The 19,517-nt window shown below is 44.3% G+C and overlaps 3 protein-coding genes across 3 annotated transcripts; 2 read left to right on the top strand and 1 right to left on the bottom strand.

Moving 5' to 3' along the window:
- Positions 1-5,616: 5,616 nt before the first annotated feature.
- On the bottom strand, positions 5,617-6,677 carry JR316_0004409 (uncharacterized protein; the record flags this gene model as incomplete). Its single annotated transcript, XM_047890175.1, has 3 exons — positions 5,617-6,110; positions 6,165-6,332; positions 6,494-6,677. 3 exons carry the CDS (start codon positions 6,675-6,677, stop codon positions 5,617-5,619), a joined length of 846 nt encoding a protein of 281 aa, XP_047749936.1.
- A 404-nt stretch (positions 6,678-7,081) lies between these two features.
- JR316_0004410 (putative nucleolar complex protein 14) lies at positions 7,082-10,136 on the top strand (the record flags this gene model as incomplete). Its single annotated transcript, XM_047890176.1, has 7 exons — positions 7,082-7,345; positions 7,401-7,668; positions 7,719-7,795; positions 7,847-7,912; positions 7,968-8,828; positions 8,883-9,671; positions 9,726-10,136. 7 exons carry the CDS (start codon positions 7,082-7,084, stop codon positions 10,134-10,136), a joined length of 2,736 nt encoding a protein of 911 aa, XP_047749937.1.
- A 519-nt stretch (positions 10,137-10,655) lies between these two features.
- JR316_0004411 (Serine/threonine-protein kinase ATR) lies at positions 10,656-19,313 on the top strand (the record flags this gene model as incomplete). Its single annotated transcript, XM_047890177.1, has 27 exons — positions 10,656-11,110; positions 11,333-11,369; positions 11,417-11,890; positions 11,942-12,270; positions 12,322-12,651; positions 12,702-12,857; positions 12,911-13,007; positions 13,056-13,529; positions 13,584-13,823; positions 13,882-15,117; positions 15,165-15,684; positions 15,742-16,246; positions 16,305-16,587; positions 16,634-16,731; positions 16,791-16,871; positions 16,922-17,123; positions 17,175-17,369; positions 17,420-17,684; positions 17,755-17,952; positions 18,007-18,131; positions 18,191-18,297; positions 18,348-18,470; positions 18,532-18,619; positions 18,677-18,761; positions 18,815-18,942; positions 19,001-19,222; positions 19,278-19,313. The coding sequence occupies 27 exons, from the start codon at positions 10,656-10,658 to the stop codon at positions 19,311-19,313; spliced, it is 7,089 nt and encodes a 2,362-aa protein (XP_047749938.1).
- Positions 19,314-19,517: the final 204 nt, after the last annotated feature.

The following is a 19,517-nucleotide window of genomic DNA, read 5'->3' on the forward strand; positions in this document are numbered from 1 at the left end:
GTTTTGACAGTCACATCGGCTTCTCTCCATGGAAGATAGCATCTCAGGTTACGCCGGGCAGTTGGGAGTCGTTTTGTGGGTCTCTAAGAGAATGGAACTTGAAAAAAAAGAACTGACTAGCTCAATATACATAAGCACCTTGTGTTCACCCAATTGAATCTCATGGCGTTTTTAAATTTGAAGTGTGTATTGTGGATAATATAACGACGAGACGAGTCTTCATAACCGTGTATCTCGGGGATCTATCAAGACGAGCCTTCGCCTTCTGAGATCTCAATACGACGCTCTCTTTCATAGTTCCTTTCTTCCCTCCTTGCTTCGGCAATATAAATAGACAGTTGCTTTAAATCAATGACACCTTCCACGGTCGTTCGTTACGTGGATTGCGTTCTTTGCAAATATCTAGAAGCCAGATTCACCACGTACGGGGAGACGGCCTACTATCTAGCGGAAAACGAATTTGCGATTGTGAAGGCTTGACTCTTCCCTTTGAGATAGTTGTTTTCGCATGTTACTTTGAGCCACAACGCTGTAGTACGCGTGGTGACATCCATTTACAAGGTGGACCTTTCACTGGGACGCTGTAAAATGACCAAGTTGTTTGCCTTTGATTGTTGTCAACATGCAAGAAATGGCGCACCTGCTAGTTCGTTGGCGTCTTAAAGGAATCAGACAGCGCACTTTTTTACTCTTCTATTGTCTTAGCCAGTGTCCATTCAGCAGGCTGTTTGATGGACCAACAATCAGACGATTTCAGCGTGAAATACTTGACACGGGATCTTTCCTTGCGAGGTATTTCGCCGTCCTAGTCGAGTCCTCCCAAGCATACACACCGGCCTTTGGTAAGCACCATACATTTATCAGCGTTCCTTCTGAGTGCCAGACCCCCGGCGCGTCGGTTGCAACCTGCCTCTCTGTCGAATTAAATTGGTGTTTCAGTGTAGACATACTTCATGCAGCGAATTTTGAGAACGTCTGTCGAACCAACGTCCCATGTTGTCCAAACCTCTGCATTCGTGGGATGTGAGTATCTACTCGCGAGCGGGGTGCGCATGGTGGTGATGCCTTTGTCCACTTTACGGGTGCTGTTCTGCTGTTCCTGTCAAGTTGTAATACCAGTATTTCTTCGGTCACGGAATCATAAGTTCCGAATCCCGTTGGAACCCGTATTCCGGTCTTTATTTGACGTGCGATGTACTTCAAGTCAGACAAATCGACTAACTTGTGTTCCTAACGCCTTATGTCGTCCCAAGAAGTCATCACAGTATTTTGGCAGGTTTGACTCACGAATCAACTGGGTACGCTTGTGAGGTTATCAATAGCCATCCAACATTACCAATTCGGAGTACTTGAGTCAATGATAGCACTGAAGCTGAGCGTTTGCTGAAGTATCCGGAACTGACAAAAATCACTGTCTGTATAGGGGAGAGTCTTCAAGGGTGTTCAAAAAACACTTCGTTGCATAACTAGAAGTATACCGCAGAAAAATGTCGCATGTACCAGATAGGCCTGTGCGCAAGTTGTACATTGTCTTCAAAGCTGTGAAGTGAGCGGATGGCAGATGCATTCAAAGTCCGCCGTATGTAATACGATTTTTTATATGGCAATAACCGGTAGAAAGCTGGCCTAGTAGTAGTACAGAAATGTCGTGCGAATTGTCTCGACTAGTAAGAAACTATCTAATGTAGGTGTCAGGGGGACCTTAATATATATATATGAATTTATCTCCTTTGGGATTCCCAGGAATGCGGCCCGCGCTATCACCCATACGAGATTTTTGGAGTTCATTTTTGAATTCGAGAGGTGCTGGTGGAGTAGATGGTGTTAGGATTCAAAATTTTGCACGAACATTAAAAAGGCATTCGATAAGTCTGAGAAATCTACAATACTTCTCCAAAAATAATTATGTAGTGCCGCCGCTGCGTAGAAAGATAGACATTGCATTTCGTGAGATCAAATCACCCGAGGGAAAAATGAAAATGCAGTGGACATATTAGGCGCTCAAGCGCTCGTTGGCCAAGGGACAACTTACTCTGTGCCCACATTGCAACATATGTCATTAATAATTTAATAGAGTTGGTCAGAAATATCGTTCCAGAACAACGGGTTCCGAATCCAAGTCTTAATAATAGAATTCAGTGGCGTCCTTGCCACTGCCCGTATCTAGTCCGTATGTGAAGTCAGAACAACAATAGCGGAATATTGTATAGCTTTAATTAATTCAACGTCATTTGAACCACAAAACATCCACATACGACGAATGTTTTGGGTCCGTGTCTTTTTCGTCTCTTTATTCCCAATTTTCACTAATCGTCTCGGATTATGGATAACGTATTCTGACTATGCCTCAAGGATATAGACTGAGTTTCGAACCGGATACCCCTTTTCCATCAAACTTATTTGCCTTTACTGGATGGACCCTCGATTTCCAGGCGCCTAATTATCGTCATATAAATTTCTTTGTGTATAAACATCCTAGCACCGTAGATTGACCATTACCAACTGTCCGCGAGATTTAACCTTCTGCCTGATGGTTAGAACTTACCCTCAACTGGCAAGGCGAATGCCAAAATATCCAAGTATGCACAACACGAAATGAATTCAAAACTTCTCCAATCGCAACGGGTATTTAGAAATGGTTTTCGTCAAGTTATCATTCAGAGTACGAAACGCGCAGGTCAGGCGCTGCCAGTTTGTTATTCTTTTTTTAAACTCAAAATTGAAAACATGTAGCTGCGGATAGCTTTGAAATTAGGTGGATTCGGACCTTTAAGGTTGAAAAATTTTATAAACAAAGGCCCGGGATACACACGCACAGTATTTGAATATCGCGGAAGACCTGACCATCTCGCTTAATGTAGTCGCATATAGAAAGACTTGCATTTACAAAGTTAAGAGGAAGATCCCCATGTGGAGCCCAGAAATGTTCTGCGGGTGAATGCATTGCCCAGAATCTAAGTGAGGGATTTTCCCCATTCCCCGTCATGCTAGCAAGCAAGACAGAACGCTCGGAATAATTGAACGCGGCAGGTGTTTTTAGACCGCTACTCAGTGCCCTCGAAAAGCAAGTCACGGGTACATTAGAATACGTACATGAAGAGGTGAGAGCGATCGAAAACACAGAGGGGTAAACCTTCTTATCCAGTGAATGCTGAATGTTCTAATATTGGAACCCCGGCATACTCGGGGGAAGTGGCAAAGAGCTTGAAATATAGAAGCACTCAGCACAAGGTCTTTGACGTCTGGATATACTGCCACGACCACGTGGGTACCTAGGGGAATGCCGCGACAAGGCAAAACTAGGAAGAGTGTAGAACTATGGTATAGCTGCGTGGTCACAATGGTACTTGCAGCTTTCGTATCAGTATCGAAATGAAAAATACTCATTTTGACGCGCGCCGGGTAGCGTAGAAAGAGGGGGGGTTCGGGAACTCTGTGGCTCTGACCACTCATCACGGATGAACTTGGTATGTTATGCTAGTATGCCAGAAGCACTGCGTGAAGACATACAGAATGGGAGATTGAAATTTACTCCATGTTAGTCAAGTTGGGTTCGTTTGTCTACTGCTTCCTGGACCCCTAAAGATAAAAATAAGCTACCCAAGATCTTCACCAAATCTCAACGATGCAGATAACTTTGCGGAACGGACCATTTTAGACATACGTGGATGTACCGACACAGAATCGGAGGGCGTTGGAGCGCTAGGCAAACATGGATGGGATTTGGAGTGGCTTCCGGCGGTAAATGGAAGCCAAAGATTTCACTAAAGACCAAGGAACACCCAAAAATGAGTGTGCGCTAATACTGGCAGATGATAGCACAGTGTTCATTTTAAACCGTGAGCAGTCATACCGCATATCCAATTGAATGTTGTCCTGATTTTCTGCCAGCGAATGCAATTACGACTAGAGAGTTTAGAGTGGGGAGCAGTACCGTAGTGGGTTTTTTGACGGATGTGCCGTGTTTTGCCGTGTGTATTTACTGCTCTGCACAATGCCACAAATTGAATTGTTGCCGTATCGTCGAATAACCGTATTTTCTTCCGCAGTAGGCAAGTACTTTGCAATTGTAAGTGGATTGTGCCCGATAGCACGACCAAAAATAATTGTGAATGAGTTGACGGCGCAGTACTCTTGGTCCAAGTGGCCCAGAATTGGCTCACCGACCTACCCAAAATCGAACTTCGTACTCCCGTGGAAGATTTCGAAGACAGAACGCTGAATCGACGCTATGGGTGTTTCCGTCAGCGTCGGGCATTAGGTCCAGTCATAGATAGTGCGAAGCATGAATAACTTGAGGAACGCCCGTGCTAATTCTCGGCATGAGACGCAGCGGATTTTCTGAGTTGGATTTCTCACTGTGCTGTGAAAGAAGCTATGGACCCGCGGCGTCATAGTTATCTAAAACTGCCCAGAAGGGCTTCGGGCGCAAGGCACCGATTAAAGAAGTCCTTCTAAAGAGGTGAGATGTGGCCTGAACAGAAGCTCGGAGAGGGTTAGAATCAAAGTCAGAAGAGTTCAACCCGAGATCTTGCCTATTTTTGTGATCAATGTCGTGGGTCAGACGTGTCACTGTTACCGCCGATTTATTCATGACCCCTTGGCATTCTTATCCATTAGCTACAATAATTTCCCATGACTCTGAAACTGGTACAACGATAATCACAGTACTATACGGTAAGCATTGTAATTCCTTCAGAAGGTGAAAAGTGTGATGCTGCATGCACTGACTACGGTACAGGTTGCTTTGGCGGTGCTACGCTTAGTGATTCGCCGTCTCGACAGCAACTCCGAAGGAAGGTAGTATGTAGAAAGGTAGTAGATCTAAGGTAGAGCAAATATCCACGGGGCATGTGCTTCAAATGCCCGATAAGCTGGTACGAGTGTTTTAAATTGGGATGCAATCGAAGAAGGATGGGATATCAGTATGACTCCAATCTCGCAAATTGCAAAAGGGAGAAGTGGTCATGGATAAGGACGGCTTAACTTACAAGACGTGTATTACATTACTGTATGTAAAATGCTAGGAATAATGTAGCAATTAGAAAGTGGCGAAACTGTCATAATATCAGGGGGATGTTCAAATGCACCCATGAAACGCGACTATAATTATGCAGTGCGTAATTATCCTCTCACCCCAGTCCAGTGCCTGTCGAGTACGGTGGAAAGGTTCTTTGGCATAGCCTTGGTGCGTCGGCCTTCTTTCCCGTATGAACGTTGTCTGTTACTGCTGCCAATGATTATTCGGCAGGAATGACTCGAGATCCAGGTCCCGCAGGTGTCGCCCGGGATATTTGGACATCTCTATGCGATCATACCACGGGAGGTGATGTCTGACAGCCAGAAGAATGACCCTGCCTTATTTGGCAAGAAAGGCCACGCGGTGCGCAAAGGCGGTTGCGCTACAATCTACTCTTGTGTCAACCCCTGCATGTCGTAGGTAAGAGAGAGAGAGATCCAAATGCGCGAAAACAATCACGCAATCGAAAAGGTTTTGAGGAGTCGGGAATTCTGCCGTTGGTGTGAAAATGCGACCGCTACGCAGAAACGCAGGCAATCCTGCACCACGTTCCTAGTCGAATTAGCACCTCGCTTTGGGGCCAAGCCGGATATGTGCTAAGTGGCGAGTTGGTCCGCCTTTAAGGGCCTGCCTCCTTGCTCGAGATCTGCGCCCTCTAAAGAGCGGGACGGGAGTTCCGTATGGCGATGCGCTTTGCCAGGGAAGAGCTTTGAAATATACGATAAGCCGGTTGCTGCAATTCTTGTGCCAATCCACTGTGCTAATGAAACTCCAGGCAATAAACCCATGACATCTTTAATGTCCCATATATCCCTATGATGAGTGACGAGTCCCTGTTCATTGAAGGACAGCCGAGTGACTATCCTCAGTTTGAAATGCAGGGGAGAAGGGAATGCTAACGAGGTCCCAGGGATAGGTAAAGAGGGAGAGATAAAGGGTTGCGATAGTGAGGGTAAAACTGGAGACCCGTGTATATTTACGAGGGAGTCGGTCGAGTTATTGACAGTGTGCGATATCGACCCTTCACGGTGGATCCCCGGAAGGACCAAAATATTAAGGGTGTGTTCAACAATTGCTTTACGGTGGCCATCTGCAGCGTTATCAAATCACTGTGCACAACTTTTTATGCATTTGCATAACGCACCAAATGATTCGTTCTCGCAGATATCCACGACGTCAGTCCAAACCCGCAAAGCCTCAAATAGAAGGTCATTGGACGTTGGAACCCGCAAACGAAAGAGTGTGCAAATCACGGCCAAGGGTCTCGGCACATCTACGGAGCTCAACTGGCGCGATAGCCTATGTATATCGCCTATAACAGAGCGGGAAGTGGCAGTAATGAATGGATTTTCATAACTAGGGATCGGGTTGGATTAGACTTCGTGTGCCTAGGTGGGCGAGCAACACTAAGGACTTACACTAAAGAATTAGAAGATTAGAATGCATTGAGCGATCAGAGAACATTATACTCACGAGCGTTAGCTTCATAGAAATTGTCCACTGTATCTGCGGACACAGGGCTTTCTCCGTAAACTGAGTAACAGACATCGAGAGCTGTCGCGCGTGTCGACGCCGTCGAGATTTCGGGGGAGCGTGTATTCAAAGGATGCACGGAAAAGGGTATAACGTTTGTGATAGCACTGTCGTTAGACGCCATTGAGGAGTATAGGATGTATAATGTAGGATGGATAGATGAGTGACAATATAGTGGTGCTCTGCTCAGTGCTCGCCACTCCGCTCAACTACGGTTGTGGTACCACGTGAGCCTACCTCCCCATTAGGGTGATGCCATCAAGCGAGCATAACCCCGTCTTTTCTGCTCGTAATAAACCTTGAATGATGTATGAATGATACAGCATTCTCGAGCAAAAGAATTTAATCAAAGGCGCAGTCGAAATTCAAAGCCCTGGAAGATTGGTTTCTGTACAACACATTGAGCGGCGACTCGCAAATGGCTATGACTGTCATCGTCACTTGCGTCACAGATTGATAGTCACACAAATTTCTCATTTTGAAATTAAATATCTCGCTCTGGTACACATATAGCTTGCAGTCTTTGGAATGGCCAAAGGATCGCAGCTATCACAGCTAAAAGCTGCTCTCAATAAAGCAGGGCTAACGGGACCTCCGAATAGCAAAAAAAGAAAGCGCGGTCAACCTCTAGAGAAAGACAAGGAGAAAAAAGCTGCAAAGCTCGAAGAGATCCACCAGCGTCTCAATCCTTTTGATGTCAAGGTCACAAAGTTGAAACACGATGTTGGAGGGAGAAGACTGAAGGGAATCACCGGAAGGCCTGCAAAAAGCAAGCAGGCTGACCTTGATCAGGTACGCCAAGCGGTCGATTCCTTCTCTGGCCACCTTTACAATCAAATATCCTCAGCGCAAGAAAGTGTTGTTGAAGGAATATGAAGAAAAAGACAGAGCTGGTGGCATTGTCGATCGACGTTTCGGTGAAAATGATCCTACTATGAGCTTGGAAGAACGTATGCTGGAACGCTTCACCAAGGAGAGACAACGGGCTTCGAAGGGAATGGCGTTCAATCTGGAGGACGAGGATGACCTCACACACTATGGTCAAAGTTTATCAAAAATGGACGACTTTGACGACGTTGGACTGGAAGAAGATAGCGACGAAGAAGATAAGCATGGTAAGGATGGAGTCTATTCCGACTAGTGCAATATAGTTATGTTGGTCTAGGTCAAATTGCCCGAGATGTTGTCAGTAGGACACATTTTGGCGGCTTTGGAGACGAACCGGAAGAAGAGGAAGAAGGGGTGCGTATAACCAATAGCTCAGTTAAGCCATTATTGACCTATTCAACTTAGCCTGCGAGAAAGAAAACGAAGGCTGAGGTCATGGCCGAAGTAATGGCCAAAAGTAAAGAGCATAAAGTACTTTTCATCCCTCTCTTACTTACATCAGGTAACTTACGTTTCATTGCACTAGATGCGCCGACAAATGGAACGCGACCAAGACGATAACATTCGTCACGAACTCGATAATCAATTTGCGGATTTACGAGAACTAATTTTCGCGCCAGACCCTTCGTCTAGTGGTAGCAATATGATACCGCTTGGTGTACGAGAGGGGGGGCCATATCCCAAACCACCCGTTGATGCCGAAACTGTAGTGACCAAACTGATTCCTACGGGCGAAGGCGATGATTATGACCAACACGTCCGAGAGTTGGCGTTTGACAAACGCGCCAAACCCAAAGATCGAACAAAGACAGAAGAGGAATTGGCATTGGAGGCAAAAGAAGCCTTGGAAAAGGCAGAAAGAAGGCGCCGAAGGCGTATGTTGGGTCTGGACGAAAGCGAAGACGAAGATGAAGGAGGAAAGGGAAAAGCGAAGCGGAAAAGAGGAGGAGACGACTTAGACGATGATTTCGACGATCCTAATGAAGACCTAAGTTTATTGGGACCAGGCCTCGGAGGTGAGGTTGCTGCGGATGAAGACGACGAAGAGGAAAGTGATGAGGATGAAGAAGAAGGTAGCGACGAAGGAGAGGAAGAAGAAGGATCGGATGAGGATGGTAATTCCGAGCTTGAAGGCTCAGATGAATCAGAAGGAGAGGAGGGAGATCATGAACAACTTGTTGCGCCTCGCAGAACAGCAAAAACAAAATCCAAGGGCAAAAAGAAGGCGAAGCAAGAACTACCTTTCACTTTTCCATGTCCCAGCAGTCACGAGGAATTCCTTGAAATCATTGAAGACATTGACGACGACGATGTACCCGTAGTGGTGCAAAGAATACGTGCCTTGTATCATACAAGTCTAGCGGCTGATAATAAACTTAAGCTCCAGGTAGGCAATTCCAAGTTTTCTAAAATACATTTCACATACTTTATCTGGTAACAGACATTCGCAACAATACTCATCGATCACGTCCTATATATTGCCTCTCCTCCAAATCCCCGCTATTCCTTGATAACAGCTTTATTCCCTCACATCCTTGCCATAACGAAAGCATATCCTATTCCAATTGCCCGTCATTTCAACAGCAAACTAAATCTAATGCATAAAAACCTGAAACGAGGGCTTTCCCGTGGCCCTCTCGACCCTGATGCCAAAACATGGCCTGGAATTCCAGAGTTGTCTCTCCTACGATTAATTGGACTTATCTGGCCGACCAGTGATCTCAACCACGCGGTTGTTTCCCCTACGCGACTTCTTTTAGGTGCATACCTTGGCTTGGGACGGGTGAGGACATTGCGCGATATTGCAAGTGGTTTGTTTTTGTCCACTCTGTTCCTGCAATACGAATCACTCTCGAAGCGACTTGTACCAGAAGTAATCAATTTCCTCCTAAATACCGTTCTTTTCCTTGCACCGCATCCGTTTGAGCGCGTCACCGATCTTCCTGGCTCGTTCCCTTCACCCGACTTCCGATCAAAATTATGCCAAAAACTCGCCATGGATGCTAAAGTTAAAAAATCGCTCGTAGCCCGAAAGGCAAACTTGACGACACTTATGGAATCTGATGATTCAGACGAGCAGGCAAAGGCGGACTTGCTCTCGCTTTCCTTCGGATTACTTGGGGAATTTGCCGGTTTGTATAAAGGCCTTGATGGTTTCATTGAATTATATGAGCCTGTGTTAGCTGTCCTCGAAAATCTTGATAGCAAACATCTTTTCGACGGCCACAAGGTAGAAATTTTACACATCTTCTTTTTCTTTACTTAATTTATTCTGCTACCCTAGACACAACTTGGGAAACTCGTTGACTCCCTTCAACGACTGCTCAAATTTTCACATCAAGCCAGAAAGCCGCTGTGTCTACAAGCACATAGGCCTATCCCTATCCCAACCTACATTCCCAAGTTTGAAACTACTACGTCGAACTACCTGCGCAGGCAAGATCCTGATCATGAAAAGAACCAGGCCTCCAAATTGCGCAACCAGTACAAACAGGAGAGGAAAGGCGCCATCAGAGAGCTGAGAAAAGACGCCAGATTCCTTGCAGGTGTGGAACAGAAGAAGCAGATTGAAAAGGATCGCGCATATAATGAACGCATGCGTCGTGTATTTGGGTCTATCGAAGGTGAACGGGCAGAAGAAAAGGCAATGGAGAGAGAAAAGGCCAAAGACAAGAGAAGAGCAGGCAAAAAGTAGAGGTTCTCGGGTGGTTTGCATGGTTAATCACCTATTTGACCCTGAAAGAGTCGTATATAGTGCGAATTATAAAAATCTCAGCCTTGCTTCAGGCGTTCTTGAAATACAAATTTCCAAATCAAGAAATTGGAAAAATGCCTGAAGATGTTGTAATCGAAGCTTAAAAACACTGTAATCGGGCCTGAAAACATGGTGACACTGGGAAAATAACATAATAAATTGCCTCCCGTCTTTCCGTGCAAAGTACGGGTACACTGCTAGCATGGTTAACTTTGAAAATCAAAGTTTCACATCGTTACGCTTTGCTCATCCATTAACGTCACGTGGCACATGAATTTAAGCAATCGTCGTTGTTGAAATTTCCAAGCTTTTTCACCGTTCTTTATCTCTTTATTGTGCTTCTTTGGCCCGTCTTTTTATTTGTTTTCAATTGAAACGAATCATACACAAACGGGATAACTCGAGGACGTCGTTATATACAATAACGTCGCCAATGGTTGAAATTAGCCTGACTTTGCGATGAATTCCGCATCAACTTCAACACTCTTCCAAATTTCAGGTCTCGATGGCGCAGACAATCCTTACGATCCAGCGAGCTTCACAGAAATGCTGAAAAGGATTGCAATAGAGGATTTAGGTGATAATCCATCTCAGAAAGAAAAGTCGAATCCAAATAACTGGGTGCAAATTCTCGATGGAATAACGGATCACCTTCTTGGTCCATTTCCCGATCCCAGTATCACAGCATGGGAGGCGATGGAGGAGAAGGTTACGATGACAGAGGCAGCATTACAAGTGATACAGCGCGCGTTTTCACGCGTCGTCACGATATATGACGCGTCTGAAAATCTTGTCAAAAAATTATTGGCAAGGCTGCTGGACCTCTACCGTATCCTTGATTCATGGACCGATTCCGAACAAGTAGATATCAAGGACTTCATTAATCCAAAGCAAATGAAGGAGTTGACCTTGATGTTGCTTGTAACCATGTTGCGCGGCTTAGGATCTCGTTTTTCTACCACCTCTGAACCTCATAATCCTTGTTGGAAAACTTTGCGTCACATTCTGCAGGAATGTCTGGATGTCTGTAATGGTGAGAATGGTCTATAGTAGTTCTCATACCTCATACTGACTAAACAAGATCTTATCGTACCAATGGATCCAAATCCACATCGCATATATGTGTCCTTTTTTAGGAAACCAAGAATCGTAGCTGTCGACATACTAGAACCGGTATGCATCTTTACGTGCCCTTTCTAAATCTGCTGACTTTCTTGAAGATACCTGAAAATCACTCCTTGAACGTCCTGATTTTCCCTTCAAATATTCCTACGTTTGTCTCGCTTGTCTTGGAGGTTATTGTGAAAGCTATATGTCCTTCGCTCCCTAACGATTACTACTTTTTGGATATCGGTCGTTCCATTGCAGAATTTTCGAGAAAGCTTCTCGTACATTATCTTAATCCCGGTATTCCCATGAAAGCAGATATCAGGACCAAACTTCTGAGAAATATTATCTCATCGACAGAGCCACTTTGGAGTCATCCGGTGTATCGACCTTTTATGGGCGACCTTGTAGAGTATTTGCTCCAAATCCGTCTGGAGGCAGGCTTGGATCGTGAATGGGATCCAGTAGATCAATACCTCATCGACACTCTCAAATCAAACATCGTTATGTCCAGCTCATACCCCATGATTCGCATTGTCATCCAACGACTGCAAATTTACAATGGCAAGGACAGTGAACGACTATCGGTGTGTTTCTTACTTCCTTTATAAAGGATGATCTTCACTCACCTGCTTTAGGAACTGTTGTGGGCGTATCTACAATATTCTTTGCGTCGCATGGAACCCACCTTGATTTCAGTAGTTAAGAAATCAGCCGAATCATTGCCCATTAGTCCCGAACGCGACATTTTTTTGGAAGAGCTTACCAAATTGACAACTGAATCATCCCATTCAAACGCCGTTCAGCATCAATTCGATATAAGCTCGCGAGTTTGGAGTCACGATGTTCGCCAACTTGTTGAAGAAATCATCGCTCCTGACACCCTCTCTTGGATGGATGAAGAAGAAACATCGGCATCCCAGCTTTGCAAACGAGCTTTACTCGAAATCCAGAGCAGGTTTGAACGGTACGCTCCCTTTTGTTTGTCGGTCAGGATTTTCATCTGATTAATATCTAGACGCGAAATTGATCCCTCTGCAGCGTCAAGACCTTCTATCATCAGTAAAATGGGGGAGCTTCAATGTCTCCTCGCTTTGTGTAACAAAAGTGACTGTCTCTCTCAAAACACACACAATAATTTTCTATCAATTCGTGAATATGCTCCCTTGATCAAACAGTTACTCAACGGCACGGTCGAAGAAGTTACTCCAGATTGCCGCCGGAAGTTATTCATTGCTCTTGGATATATTTGCAAGCATCATTCAGGCAAAGAGGATGCGGACGTTGTTATCGATTACATTTTTCGTGGAATGACAGACACTGATAGAAGCGTCCGTCTCAGTGCAGGGTGAGTAAACTGCATCACGCCGTATTATTTATCGCTGAAGATTGGTGTAGTCGTGCTTTGAATGGACTCGTTCAGATCTATGGGTTGTGTGAACGTCCTGGTGTGGATCGCGTTGATCTCGTGTTTAATCGACTGTATGACTATTTTCAGAACTCGCAGAATGCTATTAGGGAGACTTTATTGATTACTGTTGGTTGTATGGGCCTGTGAGTAATATGCTACTTGATATATCAAAAGAAACCTAAGTATGGTATATCAGGACAGCCAACTTCGATATCCTAGGCAAAGTGCTTTGTTTGTTAGTTGCTCAACTTGGACGCCAAAATCCCATCATTAAGGGCGTTGCTGGTATGCATGTATGTGATATACTTTGCAGCATTCGTCATCTTATGTCCCACCATTAGATTATAGCTTTGGCAAAACATTTCAAAAAATCTGTCTATTCTCTACTTGCACCATACATGAACGACATCGCTCCATATATTTTCAAACAATTACCATTACAACCTGAACTCCTTGGAGAGGTCAGCCATGTTATGGGATTTCCTCCTCGCGATTTCATTCGGCTCACGCTTCCGTACACACTTCCCATGCTATTTGCGACAAATGATGTCAAAGGGCTGAATAAAGTTGCCAAAGAACTATCTACCAAAGTTTCTGCCCTTATTCTCAACCATTCCAGCTGTATTCTTGCGCACATATTTCTTCTTCCTGGCCAATCCGCTGCAAAGAAAGCTTTGACCTTCATTGCCAAAATCCTTACTGATGCTAGTACTTCGTCAATTGATATACCAAGTGTCGTCAGAAGCTGTGTGGTGCCGTTACTCGCTGATCTTGTCATCGAAATGGGAGATGAAAACAGTGTCAATGCGCAACAGGTATGTGATCACCGATATATTTGCTTCCTTAACTAGTATTCATGTTCATCTTAGGCAGTCAAGGCCCTGAAAAGGGTCGAAGAGATACTGTCCCCGGACAAGAAAAACATTTCTACCACCAATAGCCTAGAAGCTTTCCTGAAAGATTACATTCTTGGTGTCATCTCAACCATAAATGACATGTTACAAGACGTGCAGGGCAAGAAATCAGTAACGGTAAAACGAAAGATTTTGCGTAGTTTAGGGTCCCTCATAGAGCAAATGGGAGCGGCGATTAGTGCTGTATCTCCGCAGGTGTGTCAATATTTCATCTGCATAACTTATGAAATATCTCTCATTCGACTTTGGATAGATCATGGCCACTTTTCAGACCATGCTTTGCATCCCTGAACTGTCAGAAATCACTCTTGAAAGCTGGTACAAATTCGCGACAACTCTTGATACCATAGACCTTGGACCATATATAGGACCAACAAGTGCAGCAATTGTGTCATCGTGGTCTATCTTCTCCCCTCGTGCTCGCAATCTTGCTTTCGAAATACTGGAGTATATTATCTGTACTATGGGAAATAATCTGCGACAACATCTAACTGAAGTCATCGATATAAGCGTTGTTCAAGATTTACAGCCCCTGTACGATCGATTACAGTTGCTTCGCGGGACTTTATCTCCAGGGCAAGAATTGGACAGAATTTTGAATCAATCGTCAAGTGACAATATAACTGTAGCAACACAAGCGCTTCAAGAATTAAAATCGTTCTTGTCCAAGGGCCAGAAGGAATTTATCCGTACGATAACGTCTGGCGATGTATTTCATCCCTATGTTGGCCGCATTTTGGGTACGCTACTTGCCACAGCATCGAGAGATATTGGAGATAACTACGAAAGACTCCATCTCCTCGCCTTCGAATGTATTGGTGCTTTGGGCGCTGTGGACCCAGATCGCTGTGAAATACCTTCCCAGACTACAAACATGGTCGTGTTCAAAAATTTCACCGATGAAAACGAAAATCTTCTGTTTGCATTGCATTTGATTCAAGACCTTATCGTTGGCGCCTTTCTTTCTACCAGCAATATCAGATATCAAACGGATCTGGCTTACAGCATTCAAGAGTTGTTGAAATTCTGTCAGTTCACACCCGCCCTTGTGACGTCTGGACGCTCAACTGCAGTACCCATAAGAGTGAGAAACCGCTGGAACGCTCTCCCCAAACACGTCCTGGAAACTGTTACACCTTTACTGGGTGGAAAATTTAAAATGAACGATCCTCCTGCTTTAGAGATTCAACAGCCAATCTATCCAACACAATCAACCTATCGTGAATGGCTTCAACTATGGTCGGCCTATTTGATCACTAAAGTTTCCGGTACAACTGCGCGACAGCTTTTCGGGGCATTCAGTTCCATTGTACGAAATAAAGATGTTGTTATCGCTCATCATCTCCTACCGCATCTGGTTTTGAATATATTGTTGTCAGGGAATGGAGATTACGCCTCATGCATCAGAGAGGAAATCGTTGCTGTTCTTGAAGATCAAATTGATTCAGATAGTCGTTCAACTTCAGATAAAAAACTCCTTAGCGCCCAGGTGAGATCAACACAATAAAATATAAATAGCACTCAAACTGTTTACAGGCTGTTTTTATGCTTCTTGACCATTTGAACAAATGGGTTCGCCATGCACGTCAGGAGATCGTACAGCAAGACAAAGACAAAAAGAATAATAAACGGTTGCCAACTTCTGCGACTGATTTCACTCATCAACTTGCCCTCGTCGATTCAGTACTTATGAGTATAAACCAAAACTTAATGGCTAAAGCTGCCTTTAAGTGCAAAGCCTTTGCACGGTCTCTGATGAGTTTTGAACAGCAGGCTATTTCGCTTGCAAATCGTGGACCTTCTGCTCAGAAAGACCTGCCTGAATACTATGAAAAGCTACATGAGATATATTCTCAATTAGATGAACCCGATGGGATGGAGGGAATATCCACATTGATTTTGTCACCTACATTGGAACATCAAATTCGTCAGCACGAAAGTACTGGAAGGTGGACGTCTGCTCAAAGTTGTTGGGAGGTTCGTTTGCAGGAATCACCGGATAATGTTGACTATCATGTGGGTTTACTACGCTGCCTTCGGAACCTTGGTCATTATGGTATGGCATGTTTATATTTGGCGAAGTCGAAGCATATCTAAAAGTTTTATACGCAAGATACATTGCGTACCCATGTTATAGGTGTTCTAACACGGCACCCGGACTGGGAGGAAGCTTTAGCAGGTTTCCAAGTAGAAAGTGCATGGATGGCTGGTGCATGGGGAGACGTCCAGAAATTGGTGGATCGCATCGATAACAATATTCCTGCAATTGCCACTGGAAGAGTCCTCCTGGCCATGCGCAATGGGGACAAGGATGCAATCAATAAAGCTTTATCTCAAGCACGGCTCATTGTAGGTTCTCCTATAATAGCAGCAGGGGCAAAAGGTTACCGACGCTCCTATGAAGCTGCATTGGACCTGCACTTGATACACGAATTGGAGTTAATATACCAATCGTCTTGCAAGCTTCTTCCGGACTCTCATAATTATACCCAATCAAGTCATCGTGAAATTCTTGCGGATTTGTCGCAGACCCTTTCTGCTCGACTGAATACAACTCTCCCAACATATCGAAGTCGGGAACCTCTTCTCAGCATGAGACGTGCTGCATTTGCATTGCCGTAAGGATGTTTTTATGGCTAATTGACACCTCTACCTCATTAACCTCGTCCTGAACAGAAATAACACACGCTTCAACGTCGAAATTGGAAAATCCTGGCTCGCTAGTGCCAAAATTGCAAGGAAGGCTAAGCAATGGCAAACAGCTTACAGCGCAATGCTTCAAGCTCGTCAACGGAAAACTCTCTTCTCCATGATAGAAAGCGCAAAGTTACTTCAGGGGTCTGGCCATACCCTTAGTGCGCTGTTCGAATTGGAGAACTCTCTTAAACTGGTCGGACTGCTCGATGATCACGTTGTTGACTTGACATCGGATGCTAGCTCTGAAATCTTAAAATCTAAGGTAAGATTTGGTTACATCCTTGGAACAGGTGCTGAAGGAGTTTTAGACTTATGTTTTAAGAGCACGCTGGATGCATGAGTGCGATAGATTTTCTCCAAAAGAGATCATCCATATGTTTACCGAAGCTATTTCATTGCAGCCTGAGTAAGGCCTTACCGCTGTTTACCTTATTTATTCTTCTGATGGATAGACATATTACCTAGCTGGGAAAGTGCGCATTACCACCTTGGGCATTTTCACGAAGATTGCTTTAAAAGGCTTCCAGAATCTGAATTTATTCAGAGGTGCGCCCAATTCCTGTTATATCTATCAAATTTCCTAATCATGGCAATAGGGGCCTTAAAATGAATCTGCAAACTTTGCGGGCGTACTCGAAGGCAGTCATGCATGGATCGAAGTTTGTCTATCAAACAGTACCTCGGATGCTCAGTATATGGATGGATCTCGCGGACGATAAAAATGTGGTGGTAACTAGTGATTTTAAAAGAATGACGGAAAGCATTTCAATTGCAATGAAAGAGGCGCCAGTGTATAAGGTAATATACTAATTTTTATTTCATGTAAAATTTAACTCAAATGATCCCCAGTGGTTCACAGCTTTCCCTCAAATTGTCTCCCGAGTTCAGCATGACCACCCAGAGGTCTACAGGCATCTCAGATCACTTATTTCGGTTATCATACAGGAGTATCCTCTACAAGCACTCTGGCTTTTTGCGTCTGTTGTAAAGTCAACGAACCAAAGACGCTCGACCAGAGGAAATGAAATTTTATCTCATCTTCGGGTATGATATTCCTTCCATCTTGGTCTATATTGTACCCACAGCCCATTCAGAACAACCCTCGGAACCAAAATTCAGGGCTATCAGCTCTCATCGATGAGTCTATGGCGATGACGAATGAGCTTCTGGCGCTATGCGATCATCCATTAGTCGACGAAAGGCCACTAAACATGACCAAAGATTTTCCCCGGTTGAAACGACTAGGGCGTTCCAAGCTGATTGTTCCTCTCCAGGAATCTTTAACTGCCAGTCTTCCTCCCACGTCTGCTACAGAATCAACTCACCAACCCTTTGCTTCAAATTTACCAACTTTCCAAGGTTCTTCGAAATTCTAGTAAACTATTTCAATTGATGCACTGACTTCTTGCCATTCATCCCATTCATCTAGAGTTCCTTGACGAGATTGAGGTCATGAAATCCTTAGCAAAGCCCAGAAAAATCACTATTAGGGGTAGCAACGGGCAACGATATATGTTCCTCGGAAAGCCGAAAGATGATTTGAGGAAGGATGCTCGCCTAATGGATATGTTTGCCATCATCAATAAGCTACTAAAGCGGAACTCCGAGTCTCGAAGAAGGCAACTACGTGAGTTTCCATCTATGCGTTTGAAATGAGTTTGTCGTTGATTTGCACGGCTAGACATTCGTTCTTACGGGGTTGTTGCACTGAACGAAGAATGTGGATTTATTCAGTGGGTTCCTAAAACCACGCCAATTCGATACTTCCTGGGTGAACTATATTCACGGCGGGGAATACCTATTTGGGTAATGCCTAAATCTTTTTGAAAGTATGATTCATACGTTATTAATTATATGCATAATAGTCACCGGAAGTGAGCGCCCTTGCTGCAGAGCTGAAAAGAATAGACGCCGATGAAAAAAAGTCAGACGCTGACCTGGTCAAGGCATTCAAGACCAATATGCTAGGCTTGTAAGGGATTTTTTTCATGTTAACATAATTGGATATATACGCATTTACAGCTTCCCACCGGTATTTCATGAATGGTTCATTGATTCATTTCCAGAACCATCAGCCTGGTTAGCCAGTCGACTGACCTACGGCCGAACTGCCGCTGTAATGTCCATGATTGGATGGGTTCTTGGGTATGACCCTTTTTGGCGTTCATTGGCGAGACGTCTAACTTTCTGAATCGCCTTATCACAGCCTTGGAGATAGACACTGCGAAAATATTCTGTTGGACTCAACTTCAGGAGACGTTGTGCATGTCGATTTCAATTGCTTATTTGAAAAGGTTTGTTATACAAGGGTTGTTCCTGAACTATTTGCTGACTTCCAGTGACCGACACAGGGAAAGAAGCTTGACACTCCGGAAAGAGTTCCTTTTAGGTTGACCCAGAACATTGTCGATGGCTTAGGTATCAGCGGAGTAGAAGGTGCGGGATAACATTTCCTTGTTGACAAATGCTGACTTATCAACGCATTGTAGGTGCCTTCCGGATTTCAGCTGAAATAACGTTGCAACTTCTGCGTGACAATAAAGATTCGTTGATGAGTGTTTTGGATACGTTCATTCATGATCCACTAGCTGAATGGGAGGACGAGAAGCGCAAAATGGTAGGTATAAATTAAATTGTGTTACCAACAAATGTCATTAATATACACTTGCTTACAGGATCGACAAAACCGGAGGGCTGTGAAGAATGCGGCTAATAACAGCACTAAACCTATTCCCGTGACCGCTCAAATTATTGCAAGATTGGCTTTGAGGCCCATAGAAAAGAAATTTGACGGAATTCATGTTCCTCAAAATAACCGAGAGAGCCAGGAGCGAGAAATTGGGACCGCGAATCTCGTTCAAATGCTCATCGCAGAATCGTCAGATCCTGTCAATCTAGTGAGCTCATTCGTTATCGGTTTGAAAGGCATCAGTGTTTGATTTTTTATTCAAGGCTAAAATGTACGCAGGTTGGGCTCCCTGGCTGTGATAGTGTAGTTTGTACTTATCGACTTACATACATCATATGTTTCTTTTTCTAGTTGACTCGAGCGAAAAAAACAAATAGAATATCTTCGTCAACATGAATAAAAACTCCCGAAGATAAGATTAGATGAATATACTGGTTAGGGACTCCGTCACAACTTCAACATCATCTCACGATCCTTATGTTGTCGGTTCCTATTTACGGTTC

The sequence above is a fragment of the Psilocybe cubensis genome, chromosome 4 (genome assembly GCF_017499595.1).
Source record: "Psilocybe cubensis strain MGC-MH-2018 chromosome 4, whole genome shotgun sequence".
NCBI classification, from domain to species: domain Eukaryota; kingdom Fungi; phylum Basidiomycota; class Agaricomycetes; order Agaricales; family Agrocybaceae; genus Psilocybe; species Psilocybe cubensis.